General features: G+C 29.5%; 1 protein-coding gene across 1 annotated transcript in view; it reads left to right on the top strand.

Annotated features, from left to right (window-relative positions):
• Positions 1-11,457: 11,457 nt before the first annotated feature.
• LOC111693155 (vicilin-like seed storage protein At2g18540) overlaps positions 11,458-16,466 on the top strand; it is a 140,283-nt gene continuing 135,274 nt past the window's right edge. Inside the window, exon 1 of the mRNA XM_023457322.1 lies at positions 11,458-12,175. Within this exon, the coding sequence (XP_023313090.1) occupies positions 11,458-12,175 (718 nt within the window). The remainder of the gene's footprint in view (positions 12,176-16,466) is intronic.

Here is a 16,466-nt window from a genome sequence, read left to right as displayed (position 1 = left end):
TAACTATGACGCCAGATAAATTGACAAAAAATAAAGTAGGTCTAATTTTATGATCAAATCTGAGTAAAAATTAACTCAGTGATAGTTAAATTTCATTCGTATTAGAGAATATATAACTCTTATATGTGTATGCTTATATAAAAATAAAAATTCACTGAGAACTGATAGATACTCAGATTTGAATAAAATTCGAAAATTCTGCCTTCAGAGTTTATTTAATAAGAAGATTTTAATCAATATGGTGTGTACAGAAATTTACACATAATTGAGGACGATGATTTCATTCATTTCATTACGGTGGACTGCTGAACTGATTCAAGCAGCTTCTGATCTCTCACGAAGTTAGTCTCTCGTGCAAGACCAGCAAATTCCAGCGAAAGTTGGACACACCACTCGATGAGACGAACAAATATTTGACTTTTTCGCTTTTTTATATTCCGTCAAAAATGATAAATAAGTACCTGAGCTGCACGAAATTTCCTTTGCCTAACAAAAGATTAATATTAAAGACGTGTGGTTGTTTGTCTCTTTTTGCAGGTGTTTTTACGGAAACATACGCTGAGAATAATTCTTGACAGATGCCTTTTGGTGCAAGAGATTTTTAATTAATTATTATTATTAAAAATTATATACATTAAATAATATTATATATATTATTATTTTGAAGCAGATGACAAAATACTGAAGTATATTAAATTATGCTACGGTTCCAGATAGAACAGTTCTCGTATAAAATACACTTTTTGTAGTTTCCTAGTATTGTTTCTGTACTACAGCTCCTATTATTATTATGCAAATATCAGTTAATATACATTCCCCTATACTGGCAAATACCTAAGTTCGATTTGAGGCTGGCACAGAAATCCATATCATCGTGATGATTGGGATACCTATTCATTATTTACAAAGCAGGCGCCGTTTCCTTCGACTGTGCTGCCGCAGAAAGCTAGAACAGTGGGAAAATGCGCGGTATGATTAATGGTATTCTTTTACTTAAACGACTGTAACAAAACAGAAGAACTGTTATAAATATGTACGAACAGTGATTAATTTACTGTGTAACATACTTGATTTTTATAGAAAATTGGTGTATAATATTTCCTTGTCCATGTTTATCGGATAATATATTATTTCCATTATAACGTATTCAGTTGTTTGAAAATCCATTAATAATTTTTGTTCTCAAGGTAAATGATGATGCAGTATGAGAATAGGTATTTTTCATATCATAGTTCAATAGTAAGTTCCTAGTTTATATTGTTATCTATACAGGAAGTGAATACTTTTCACTAAATTTGTTGTACTTTTGAAATTAATCGCAAATGTTTCACGAAAGAATTATAAATTGGTAATTAAAAGTAACAATAGTGAAAATTTTCTTTCCCTTTTATTAGGATTTTCGGATTATTCTGGAGCTATACTTTATTCTTTCTCGTATTAACTGGAGTGGAATATATTGATACGGGTTCAAATCTGACGATTGAGCAGGCCATGCAACTGGACCATTTCGACCAATCAATTTCAAATAATTTACCCATTTATAAAAATACTGCCGGTGATGATAATCCTTAAGCTGTAAAAACTGACTCTTCTGTTCTTTCAAAGTCCTGCAAACATACATATATTATTTTGTAAAAGTATACAGGTTCCAGGATTATTTACATTTTCTAAAAGTGCATCTTCATTGCTCGTGGTACAATTAAGCCGTTGTTTGTCCCGATTATGAAGTTTATCCTTCAAAGATTCGTGATCCAGAAGTTGCTGAGCAATATGAAGAATATAGGTCTATTTGGTCTCAGACGATTTGGGAAACTATCCATATAATTCTATGAGCCTTAGAAGAGTTCCTGTGAACTTCATCAACTGGATAGGGTTTTTTGATGGTAGGTATTCTACCTCTAAATTCTAAAAAGAAAGGTAGTTTGTTCTAGCGACTAGACTTATTTATCCTTGACATATTTTGCCGTGTTAAATCCGAATACAGAGCCAGAATTGCGCTGTCACCCTTCATTTTTTCACCCTTATAAACTAATGCAAATAATTAAAGCTTGTTTATTCAGCTTCAATTTCTTTTCTTTTAAATTTCGATACGACCATTTCTCATCGAAATGTCGGACTTTTAATGGAAAGGGATCCTTTTGTCTTCAATCATCGATATCTCTTCGACAAATGGTCGTACAGAGAATTGAAGGGCAGTTTCGAAAACTGGAATAAATTTCCTATGCTGCTGACGCAACTTTTTGGAAAACATTTTTTTTTCATCTTGTACACGAATTTTAAAAAATAGGAAAAAATGTGTAATTTATGGTTTTTTAGAAAATTGACGGCTAAATTAGAGATATTCACGAAATGACTAATGTTAAGCATGACTTTTACAGTTAGATATACCCAGAAGAACCCTGTGAAATTTCATCTCGATCTAGCGAACCGTTTTTTTGTTTGAAACAATCAAACTTTTGAAAAAAATTAAAGGGTCACGTTTTTTGAGCTTAAAGACTTCATAATCATGATTAAAATGTACAAAGTGAGGTTTTCTCACATTTTTACCGCAAATAACGTTTAAATTAATTAAGTTGATGAACAGAAGCATGGTGGAAACAATTGGATTTTGTTTTTTTCAATGTCCGAAAGATTTTCATCGATTTAAACGTTATTTGCTGTCAAGTTTGACTGTTTGAAACAAAGAAACGGTTCTCTAGATCGAGATGAAACTTCACAGGGTTCTTTTGGGTATATCGAACTGTAAAAGTCATGCTTAATATTAGTCATTTCGTGAATATTTCTAATTTAGTCGTCCATTTTCTAAAAAACCTTAAATTATCTTTTTTTCCTGTTTTTTAAATAATAATAATATTAATAATAATTTTTATTTCCTCTAAGACAAAATACAAATTTGTATAGGAATTGTCAAAATATTTGCGTTACAAACTAAACCATAAAAAATTCGTCTAAAGTATAATATCAACTTTCGAGTAAAAAAAATTTTAAGACCAAGACATGTCGGTGAATTCAATGAAATTTTATATTTATAAAAATTTATATGATATTTATCATTTTGCCTTGTATTAACGCAGTGAATATCCCTATTCTTCAAAAATTTATATTTATTTATATACACATATACAGATAATTCATAAATCCACAGACAACATAAAGTTAAAATTTGAAAATCCTTAAATATATTCCTACACGACACAGTATTCGCAACACCTGCCATACATCTTAATATTTTCTTTTGAACAATAAAAATATCCGAAAATAAAGTTGAACCACCCCATAAGCACAAACCATACCACAACCTAGACTCGACTAAACCGTAATATACAGGGTGAGTCAGTTTTTTGTAGACAAACTTTAACAGGAGATAGAACGCATGTTTTTAAAAAGAAAAGTTCTTATAAACATATGTCGTAGAAGGCTTCGTTTCCGAGATACAGGGTGTTGAATATAATTTTTTTTTCTCGAATTTTCATTATAACTTATAAACGAATGCTTAGATTTTTTTCATGTTTGGGGGATAATGCCTATTAATTAAGGGGCATAAAACAAGCGATAAGAATGTTCAAAAACTTGCACAGTGGCGGAGTGGAGGGGGTGCTCAACCCCTTTCTTAAACAGAACTTCTACGCCAATGACTATTTTTTAAAAAAACTGTTATTTTCATTATCTACATACAGTTTAACAAAAATAATGTCCCTTCTTCTGTTTCGAAATTCCTGTGCGTTTCCGAGTTATTTTGATTTTTAGTGTTTGATGTGGTACTAAATTAATTTATTTATTATCAATTATCGGCTAAATATTTAATTCTTTCAACGAAACCTACCTAAATATGGTTTGTTAAGGATTCTAAAAAGCCGAAATCTCTTATTCTTTATCTCTTTCCAATGTAGTCAAAATTTTTTGTAATTTAGTTGCAGTACATTAGTATTTACGCAGCACATAATAAATAAGGATTGTTAAAATTAGTGTACTAAACAGATTTCAACTTATAAAAGTCTTGTATTTGAGTATGGCTTGATATAACAAATATTTATTTTGACTACATTGGAAAGAGATAAAGAATAAGAGATTTCGGCTTTTTAGAATCCTTAACAAACCATATTTAGGTAGGTTTCGTTGAAAGAATTAAATATTTAGCCGATAATTGATAATAAATAAATTAATTTAGTACCACATCAAACACTAAAAATCAAAATAACTCGGAAACGCACAGGAATTTCGAAACAGAAGAAGGGACATTATTTTTGTTAAACTGTATGTAGATAATGAAAATAACAGTTTTTTTTTAAAATAGTCATTGGCGTAGAAGTTCTGTTTAAGAAAGGGGTTGAGCACCCCCTCCACTCCGCCACTGTGCAAGTTTTTGAACATTCTTATCGCTTGTTTTATGCCCCTTAATTAATAGGCATTATATCCCAAACATGAAAAAAATCTAAGCATTCATTTATAAGTTATAATGAAAATTCAAGAAAAAAAAATTATATTCAACACCCTGTATCTCGGAAACGAAGCCTTCTACGACATATGTTTATAGGAACTTTTCTTTTTAAAAACATGCGTTCTACCTCCTGTTAAAGTTTGTCTACAAAAAACTGACTCACCCTGTATATTAAGTAGTTGATCTTTAGTTAAAACAGATTTTACATTCCGAATTAAATATGTCACAGAAATTAACTTAATATTCAATTGTTCACAATGTAATTTCCAATTTAGACCTTCGTCAATAGCAATTCCCAAAAACTTAATAGCATTATTGCTAACCAAATTGTGCTTTCCAATTTTTAAATTCAATGAATTACAAATTTTTTGACGATTGTGAAATCTTATATATTGAGTTTTCTCTACATTACAGTGTTGTTTGTTAGAAACGTACCAGTTATTTAAGATATCTAGCAAAAATTCGTGTAAAGGATGAATTTTTTTTTCCCGAAAAGTTACGGCAGCATGTTGTAGGTAATTTAATCCAGTTTTCGAAACTGACCGTAAATTATTATCTTTACGACATTAGTCGCTGAGATATCGATGATTGAAGGCAAAAGAATCCTTTTCCATTAAAAGTCCGATATTTCGATGAAAAATGGTCGTATCGAAATTTAAAGAAAAAAAAAGCTATCATGTCCATGCAATGACTTAGCTGAAAAATGCTGCTAATTTTTTTGTCACGCTATTTTTTAGAATGGCATGAAAATCGTAACTCCTAAAAACTTTCAACCTTTCGACCGAAATATCTAAAAACTAGAATCTTAGAGCTTGAAAATGCTTTTTTAAATTCCCGATACGACCATTTTTCAATTAAATACAGTGTCAAAAATCACGGAAAAATTTCGGAAATTCTTTTGATCCATTAATTTTTTGCATTAGTGTAGGTAGCTCTATTTTATTCTTTTTAATTGTTTTTTCGTAGGAGGAAACTATATCGAATTCTTGATTTGAATAATACCGTGAAAAAAAGCGTACGATTTTTAGAACTAGAGTTCCGATATGTTAAAAAATATTCCAACTTCGTGTGATTGTGACTGACATACGTAAATGATGATAGATACGTCTGTGCAACTATAAAAACTTTGTTCTGTACACGCGACTCCGATCTCGTTAGAGTATCGGGATGCAAAGCGTACGTTACAGAGGATTTAATTTTGTAACAGTCCTAGTTACGTACGGGTTTGCCATTATTTTTCACAGATCCCAAACGAATAGCAGTTCGGAATTGGAATTTTAATTCGTTTTAAATGATCCGCTTTTCGAGATTCCGAACACGTTTTACATATAAAATAACATATACTTAATGAGCAAGGACACCGAAAAAGGGTCTCTTCCTGTCTCGAATGTTTGTACTGGATTGGTCATCGCGTCGAACGTGCCATAAATGATTTTTGAGTAATTAAATCATTATTTTCAAGCCCGTTTGGTAATCCAATAATAAGACACGATATTAAAACGAGGCTATCGAAAAATTTTATAAATTTATAAAGTAAAAACAGTTATATTAAAAAAAATTATAAGGTATCTACTAGTGGAGAGGTTATAGGCTTTGCAGACGATACAGCTATCTTCCATAAAGGTAACACTTGGGACGAACTGAAAGAAACTGTGGAAGGTGAATTGTCTTATATAAAAGATTGGTTCAGTTACAAACTATTGACAATTAACCTGGAAAAGACGAGCTACTTGCCTTTTACATGCAATAAGTCAGTTTCCCCATCTTTTGATTATCTGAATTTAGAAAGCCAGGGTCATACAATTAGAATCTTACCTGCAACAAAAATAAAATGTTTAGGTGTTTTTATAGATTGTCATTTAAGATGGGATATACATATAAATTATGTTATAAAGAAGCTTCAATCCATTTTATATACCTTTAAGTACCTCTGTAAGATGTTGTCTAGACAATATCTAAAAACGGTTTATCATGCTTTAATACAGAGTCATATGAATTACGCTGTACTATCTTGGGGTTCAGCGGTTAGTAGTCACATTTAACCACTCACATTATACAAAAAAGATTTTTAAAGATGATGTTGGAAAAAGAATTAACTTACCCTAGTAATGAGTTGTACCTTGAAGCTAAAGACTTCGATGTAAGACAACTTTATTACTACAAGTAGTAGTTTATTACTACAACTGTGTTTGTAGATATCATTATATTGATAATAAGCATGAAATGTCTCATAATTATGAAACCAGAAGAAAACACAAGTTCTTATCTCCCTTTATGCAAAAAAAATTGGGCCAAAGATCACTACTATATTTAGCACCTGAACTATATAACATTGTACCTGATTCCTTGAAAGTAAATAATCTATCAATGTATGCATTCAAGAGGAAAATTAAAATGTACATATTAGAAACTCCTCGGGAAACAATAAGTAAATATTTTTATTAATACAATTAATCCGAATTGACTGATTCCGTAAACATATACATACTTTTCTTTTCTCTGTATAATTATGTATTTTTTCCTGTTTTGTTTATTATATATATGTTTGATGTTTTTCTGTGATAGACATTTTGTGATGTTTGTTCATATTTTATTTTATGTTCTTGAAACAAGTGTAAACTTATCAAGTACCTATTGTTTATTCGTATAGCTTTTAATATTGATTTATGTTTTATATACTCTGTATTTTCTACGAATAAATTATTATTATTATTATCTACGTAGAAGTTGACAGCAGTTCGAACATCAAGTTTTGTCTACGTAAACTCAAGAAAATGAATATTAAAATATTATACTCATATTTTTAGTATAGAATAATAAGAAGAATAATGGAAGAGCTTATAATGAAATGCAGATGAGTTTCTAATTTCAATAAAATTTTTCCCAAATTCAGAACTAATTAAGAATATTAACCATAAATGCAAGCTGACCCTGTGCATCTTGTGCACTTGCACGGCGAGAATGTTGCGGACCCACTAATACATGCGTGAAGCGATTCTGTAACAATAAATTGTGATGACAGAAATATCGAAACATTGTTTCAGGTAAACAAGTTTACTTAAATTAAATATTTTACACCTAAAAATGTCAAATTGGTTGTGGTTTCTGTGGAAACTATAAAATCTTCAATTGATGATCTAAAAAACAAGAAAAGTAAACACATTTGTGACATGTGTACAGAAATAATAAAACTGTTTAAAAGTTTCAGAGGCTTTTTTAATATATAAAAAACAATACTGAATATTCATCAAACTACAGGTCCATTTCTATCATCCTCTATTTTGCTAAAATCTTTGAACTTGTATTAAAAACAGTCAATAATTTTGAATGAGAATTTTTCTTTAAGTATGTACAACCAATTGAGTCCTGAAATAGTTTTGCTACAACTTTGGCCATAGAGAAGCCAAATACGCCAATAATTCATGTTGGCTTTGAACACGGATAGTTTTTACGTTCTCAATTTTTAAATTTTACAAGAGCATTCAATTATGTGTCTCATGAAATCTTTGTAAACAAAATGCATTTCTTTAGTTTCACAACTCAAGGCTCTGGCTCATGAAAGTTATTTCCTATAATAATTTAGCCGAAAATTGTGGGAGTTATATTTATACAGTGTGTAATGAACTTATGTCAAAAATTTAAAGGGATGAAAAAGGAGCAAAAACTGAGTTAACTGATGTCACAAACTTGTATCGGAGGTTTAAGGTCATAGAGAAAAAAGCTAATTAAAAATGTGTATAAAACTGTTTTGGAACTGCTAAAATACATGTATTTTATCGCAGCGAGTACTTACATTGTTGTAGTGATTGCTGTGCTGTTTAATTTAATAATCGTATTTCCAAGTTTTCTTTTGAAAAAGGAGCATTTATTTAGCAATCGCGAATATTATGATATGCTCATAATAATCCGTGTATTTACCTCATTTTGACACAACGGATGTGGCAAAAATATTTGTCATAAGTTCATTAACACCCTGTATTTAAAAAACCCAATAATGTCATCACATTCAAGCAACTAAACTTAAACAGCACAAATATAGTTCGAAATTGTAAATAAAATATCTCATAAAAGTATTAGTTTATTTGCAGCTCTATGTAAAATTTTGTCCAATTTTCATAGATTTTCTTTTTTGTAGGGGTAAAAATGTGAAAGTTTTTAAGGGTACCTAAAAATGTTTGAGGTTAGTTATAATAAGACAGATATGATTTAAGGCCATATGACATCTTCACGGATTTTATATAGCAATCCAGTTGATGATAATTTATAAAAAAAAAAATAATATCAGAATTTTATAAACGATAAATATTTCTTTAATCAGAATTTAATCTATTGACACTATTCTTTCTTTATACTAAAATATATATAAATGTACTACAATTGCACATAAATTTAGTAAGTAATTATATACTCCTATATTATAATTAACTAACTAAAACTATGATACTATCATAATGCATGTGTCTAGAGCATTCAATTACTATATTGAACAGAGGAAGCTTTTAATGTTACTTTTTAATGTGTAGGTACTTTATGTAAAATATAAATCAAACTTTTAATATATTTAGCAAAGCAAACGCTGAATAAACAAATTACTAATTTCTGATTTTACACCCAATATTTACGTGAAAATATGCATGCATCGTTTGATCGATTTATGTAAATTATTTAATATTGCACAATCAACAGTTAAATACATTAATCAAAATTGTAATTATTATTTCACTAATAGATGTTCACAGATATTTTCTTTTAATTAAATGGGTTACTGCAATACCCCTCTATTTTCAGAATAACCCCAAAATTAATAAACCATGTATTATTGCATATATTTCAACAGTGTGTCTGGCAATTTTTTTACCAAGTATATTGTTTTAAATTAATAATAACGGAGATAATGAAACTTCTTCGACGAAGAAATAACCTTGTACACGTATGAGTCTGTAGTTATTTAACATTTAAAATTTACATGGTTTTCGACAGCAAAATTATCTGTTTCGTATATTCTGATATTTATCCTTATTAAATTATTCATAAATTGCTCTCATACTACAGTATTTCCAATGTCTAAGTAAAGACTTTGTAACTACAGTCATAAGCTGCGTCTAAGTTTGAAGATGCGGCGTTTACAACCGCATTTGGAATCTAAAATAAAACTTTTATTACCAGTATTTTCGTTTTACTACAAGTTATACTGTACAACATTACAACTATGTAGTGGCTTGTGTTCTGCTTTATAAAGGGTAACCCATTTTCTCTGCGCTATTCTGGCCTAGTGCAATAAATGGCTTCATTTGTATTTTACACAACTCGAGGAATTCGGGAAGCTTTTAGGCTCCTCGCATTTTAGTGTCCGACGCTGGGGGTAATTCTGCCTGATTCACAAACTATTGGTTAAATCAAAATGGAAGTTTTCGCTTTTTATATTGGTTTCTCTTAATCTGATGTTAAAATGGAATTTATCTGCTTACTTATGTAAACGTTTATATATTATCCATTTATGGATTACAATGAAGAGAACAGACAAGTCAAGTTAGACAAAAAAGTAAACTTTGCACCGCTGATTGGCGGACAATCGTCAACTCTCCTTAAACCAGTACTTACTTTTGGTAGTAAAGTTTGGTTAATCGAGCATATGCGTACAAATATTGAAATACATATGATTTTAAGTGATTTTGATAAATTAAATGTAGAATAAACTTAGATTATTTACGTATGAAGATTAAAATTAAACAATGATTGAACAATAAGTCACAAGAAATGCTAAAAAGTTATATTATATAAAATGAAATATCATATTGATTTAAAAAAAAGATGAAATTAAATTATTAAATTATTAGTATTATTAGAATTACTTATTAAATAATCATTTGGAAAATTAAATTAAAAAAAAAATTTATTGTTATTATATCTAAGAACGTTGTAAATTATAAATATGTTTGTATGGTAACGAGGTTTTGAATGGAAAATTTAAATATAAAAAGAAAGGAAGAGAAGGTGGTGAAAAAAGATGTCAAGATAGTTTTTTCTGACAGAACGTTGATATTTGGAAGAGAAAAGAAAGAATAATCAGCAAATCAGTCTGTATTATTACAAAATACTTCGTTGGATGAAATTTAGAAGTTGATTTATCATTGTATTCAGGATTTGGCAGTTATAATATTGCAGAAAGAAATTTGAATTTAAATAGAATGTGAATCCGAGTGTAGGATTAGTATAATACAAGTGGAGTCTAATATCTACAAGGACATAAAAAAAGGGTTGGACAGACAATCAGTAAGTGAATAAGTTTTGTTGTGTACGTCAAAGTAGAATAACATTATAGTCAATAGAACGTCGAATTTTAGCTACTAAAGAATTGTTTTGGACAGTTAGAGTAGGTGTAAATATAAGATATAGAAAAAGCAAATGTAAATAATGAATAAATTTTGGTTAAAAAAAAAATTTTTTATAGTTAAAAAAAATTATAGTCCATGCTATGATTTAGAAACCAAATTTTATTGATATATAGTCAGTCAGAAACATTTAACTTAATTTTCCAAGAAACATTTTTATAATTATTGGTGATTCATTTTATGTGTTGTAATAAAAAATATTGATAATATACTGTAGATAATTTTGTTGAAAGCATTTGATTTTTTTTTATGAAATTTTGAACCGCTCCTGAGGGAAGAGATTTATTGTTTCAATTATTAGAAGTTTTTTTTTAAGAATAATAATCAAGTCACTTAAAGTTATAAGATAAAAAAAAAAAATAAAATAAAATAAATAAATGAAAGTTCCCAAATAAACAAAAATCAATTGAAGTAAAGGACTTGATAAATAATCAAATTATATTCTGTTATTGCTTTTATTATTGTAATTGAAAAGATTACAAATAATTAAGTTTTGTTAAATCCTAATATCATAATAGTTATGATAAATGGCGCCCAACGTGGGGCTCTTTAAAAATATAGAGCTCTTTTAGAATAAAATAGGTGTTGAATATAAATATATTTTTTTCTCTCAATTAAAAGTAAATAATGGATTTACGAAGTGGGAAAGTACGTGAAGAAGAAAGCAGTTCAGAAGAAGTAGAATGTTCTGAAGACAGAAGTACAGCCAATGGAATTGAAGGAAAGGGGGAACAGTCAACAATGTTTCAAGAAAGAAATAATGACATTTCTTGTATTATGGAAACATTGCGAAATATGGAAAAAATACAAAAAATAGAAAGACAAAAAGAATTTGAAGAACAAAGAAAATTGCAAGAAGAAAGAGATAGAAAACAAAGAGAACAAATGAAGGCAGATATCACAGACAATATTTCAAAGGTTATAGAAATAGTAGAGACAAAATTTGAAGAAATTAGAAAAGAGTTTAAAAGTGAACAGAAGAAATTCCAACAAGAAATTGAAATGAATTTAAATAAGATGAATGAAAAACAAGAAGAATGGATAAAAGAAACGAAAAGAAATAAAGAAGAATGTATCAAGAAAATACAAGAAAATGTTAATGTATGCAATAATATAGAAGAGAAGATACAAGAACGAGATAATGTTATTGTTCAAGAAATTGAAAGGATTGATAAGCAAATAAAGAACAATCAAGAGAAAATTAATAAGATGGAAAAAAATTTAAATAAAATAAGCCCAGAAGAAAGAAATGAAGAACAAAAGAGACAATGGTTACGAGTAAAGTATAGTTTAAAAAAGGAGAAAGAAAATATAATTTTAGCTAATGTGGAGTATGTAGGAAAGAGTAAATGTAGGAGAATTAATGTAAATGATATAAGTTATAATGAAAATGAATATAATAATGAAATAAATAATGATAATTATAATGAATTGTTGAATGATGAAGAATTTATAAATGATATAAATAAAATAATTATTAATTGTGATAATAAATATGAATATAGGGTTAGAAATATTTTACGAAAGCATGAAAAGTTAATACAAAAGGAGACAAGTAAAGCTAATAATTATGTTCTTAAAATAGAAGTAAAAGATGTACAAAATTTTAAAGCAAAGACTTATCCAATACCATATGGATATAGAAATCAAGTTAGAGATGAAATTCAACAGTTATTAAATAAAAAAGGAATTAATAGTTATGAGTTAATTGAACCAAATACAGGAAAATTTCGAGGAATTTTTAATATATTACATTTATATAAATTTCATATTTAATACAAGTAAAAAAAATCGAAAACAAAAACACAGTTTGTTTGAAAATTTTTATATAATAGATAAAAAAATTTTAATACATAATATAATACAATTTGTTCATTAAACTAACAAAGCGTTAACTTTATGAAACTGTATCCCATGTTTATCTAAGATTTCTATTTATTCCTTTCTTATTATTGCAAGCTACGCATAAACGAGGTATGACAATCACTTTGTGGCTGAAGACCTATATTACTGAGCAATGTTCAGGTGATGCTATTCAATAAAGTTGGTACATATCATTTTCTAAATTGAAGCAATTCTTTCGTCTTGATTTATTAGGGACTGAGTACTGTAATAGTCGACAAAGCCAACTCTGTTGTTTATCGATATTTGTACAGTTTCCAAGCTCCACCAAAGTCTGCTTCATTAATTATTGGCAACAGCAATCGAGAAATAATTAATAGCCTCTTCACTTCAAATTTCCGTAATTTCAGTGGAACTGAATTTGATCATTATTAGTCTAATATGTCCATCTCCATTGTAACGTTTCATTTAATTCAAACTTTATTAGATATTCTCCTTGCAATGTAAAAATATAGTTGTTATTTATTATTGATACATAAAAGGAATCAACATAAAAGGAATTGTTTTATAACACCGTTAGAAGGATGTTTAATAGAAATTCTCTTGGTCTTATGTTTTGACATAGTCCTACTTTATAATACATTTGGTCTCCATGTCGTATCAGTTTGGGTGAGTCGTAATAAAAACAATTTGGTAGAACTTTTAACCAACTTTTTAATCCTGCAAATGTCCAATCTAATGAAAATATCTGTTGGTGGTAATGAATCATCACCTCAAATTTCAAAACTTGTAACATAAATGAATAGTAATGTGGAAAATAGCTTATGTTTGTTCAATAACATGTTACTTTTTCTTGGAAGTGAATCAAAATATAGTCCTTGATATGCAAAAAAGTTAGTAGCATAACATTCCCAAGAAAGTTGTGGATAATTTTTTTCAGGATCGTGACGAAAGTGAGACGATACCGAGATGCTTGCACCCCAATTATTATTTTTCACTTTCTAGTTAGTAGTGAATCATTTATAGTTTAAAGGAACATTTGCAAGCTTAAAAATTTATATTATGAAAGTATTAAAATTGACGTGACCGATATAAATAAGTTTCAAAATACCCCTTCAGTTTTAGATCCTACATTCCCCAACTTCAATATTAATCCTGATAAGTCAAGAAAATAAAATGAATTGGCGAAAAATCGACTGGAATATTTCAAAAGAAACAAATAACATTACGGAAAATGTATTCCTTGCCTATTTTTTAGAAAAGGCAAACCATACAAAACCATCTTTGACCGCAATATTCCATACATTAACAGGAATAGCTGGAAAATACATCGATCTTAAACAATTTTCTAAGTTAACCTTATACATGAAGCACCATTTTGTGGAATATTATACCAATAAATAAAAATTCTTCTGCAAAGACAAAATGTACAAACTTGTAGACGAAGTATCTGATAATACAAAGTCAATAAGTTTCATAAAATGAACGTTGTAGTGCTGGCTAAGGAAACACCTTTACAATATGAGGAAGTGTGAAACACTTTTTTGTAGGGTCTGTGAAAAGGAAGACGAGACAGTACTAACATGTGCTATGTGAATGCACTACCGTCTCGCCAACAAGAGAATCCATGTTGGGAGAGCTCTGGTCTTCTATGGCCTCTATTTGAGAGACCCCCCTGAGTAACGTCATCACCTTTTTCTCTGTAATAGGTTGGTTAGCGGCTCAGGTGGATTGATCTCCTAAAGGGAGGAAGTACAAGGGGCCCAATGGAGCCTAAGTGCTGTAGCTTTACAAGCTACTCTCCCTAGTATTCCAGATTCCAGAATGAACGTTGTTTATGTGGAAGTTACTGGTAATACGTTAGTGAAAATTTCAAAATTAAAAACCACTTAACCTCGAAGTTTATTACTGACGGTTAAACCGGAGACTTAAAGATATGGTTGCAATACATGGTTGACTGTTTGTTAGCTACCACAATGTTTCGTTCAGGAAAGCACCAAACGAAATTGTTGCTTAGAATTCTTACTGAAAAAATTGTGTAAACTGCAAATATATCTACACCTGTACATACCATTAAAAATGAAAAATAAATAACGTGGTAATATTTCCACACCTTATAACTAAAATCGTGCAGTAAAAGCGTTCAATAATAACTAGTTTTTTTGCACATATAAAGAACTTTTACTTTTATGGGTCAAAAATTTAAAAAAAAAATTGAAGTTTTGGCTGTGAGTCACTAAATACGTGACGGAGTGATTCATCTAGACAAACTAAATTAAAAAAATACGATTAACGAGTCCCATAAGGAACTTCAACTGTCCGTGAAGAAATCTATCATTAACGTTTAGCCCGGTATTTCTGGACATCCTTAGAAACCTATCATTTGTGCAATTTAACCCTTTATAGCAAATTTGGCTAATTACAGTGAAACATATACTTTATAACAACGGAACGCCTCATCGTATTGTTTATACTGGTTGTCGAAGTATATGCGTAAAATTATTATATAGACTACAGCAGTATAATATAGTCCGCCAGTTCAGGCACCTTAATTAGTTTCATTACTTACATATGCAGCAGACCCCTTAACCTCCTGCGCACAGATCATTTGCCGTTCCGCCTTTTCGAGTACGCTCCTCTGCGGCTGCACAGGTGCCACTTTCTCCCGGGGCTCCCATACAAACTCCTGGTTGTTAAAGTTGATGAGGTAAACAGGAAGCGGAACTGCACAAGAGAAAATAACTATTATGATACTTAATAGAGCCGAAGACTTTATGGAGTATAGAACGAGACAAGTTTATACTATTATCTGATTATTGCAATCACTTTTTAACAGAAATTGACTTAGCTTCAGCGTTATCAACTTTTTGGTTTTTATTTTATATCTGATTATAAAATACAACTTTACTAACATATTTCCGAACGAAAATGTTACTTTTTAGATGTCTCGTACCCAAAATGTGTAAATAACACGAGCAACTATTGTCTATCCATAAAGTAAAGGCAATAAAATGAAATAATATGATCTTTAAAAACAGTGACAAACAACCAAAAACGTTGACTAATGAATCCAAATTATTGAAGTCCATTGAAAAATTTTATATGCATTTAAAAAAAAAATACTCATTTACGTCTATGAATTTACAGGAATAATTTAAATAAAAAATTCGCATATTATGGAAAAAATTTTGCTTAGAAATTATACTTCCACTTTTTGTATATACATACCCAGTTAGTGAAGTCGAGGTAAAGGAATTTTGTAAAGACTAGTCTAAATGTGTCATAAATATTAACTAATTGTTAAGATGGCAATATATCAACGCAAAATGAAGTACAAGGTGTTTGGAAAAGTTGGTACAAAATTGGGTGAGGTGAAAGTAGAGCCAAAAATAGTAAAAAAAGGTTCCTATAAACATTGGTCCTCCGGAGCACCGTTACTGTGATTTGGCCCTCCAAAGGGCCTTTGCCGTTTGCCAAAGGGCAAACTATCCTTTGGATAGTTTTTAAAATAACTTTCTTTCTGATTAAGATAATGGAATGAAAATTGTAGGTAATAATTATACCATAAGGGTATTTAGCTATCATAAGTTTTATCAAAATCGGTTATAAATAAGGATAGTTGTCTAACTACCCTTAACAGAAATTTTTCGAATTTCGAAGAAACTTTAACTTTTCGCATTGAAAGATCACGGAAGACATGCGAACATCAAAAAATGTACCTTTCCCGTTTTGTCCAGCAAATTTGTAAAGATACTCAATAATTGTAATTAATGCATGTGTTAACAGTTTCCTAT

This window comes from Anoplophora glabripennis, unplaced genomic scaffold (genome assembly GCF_000390285.2).
Source record: "Anoplophora glabripennis isolate ALB-LARVAE unplaced genomic scaffold, Agla_2.0 scaffold97, whole genome shotgun sequence".
Taxonomy (NCBI): Eukaryota; Metazoa; Arthropoda; class Insecta; order Coleoptera; family Cerambycidae; genus Anoplophora; species Anoplophora glabripennis.
This window is presented reverse-complemented; position numbering and strand designations above follow the sequence as displayed.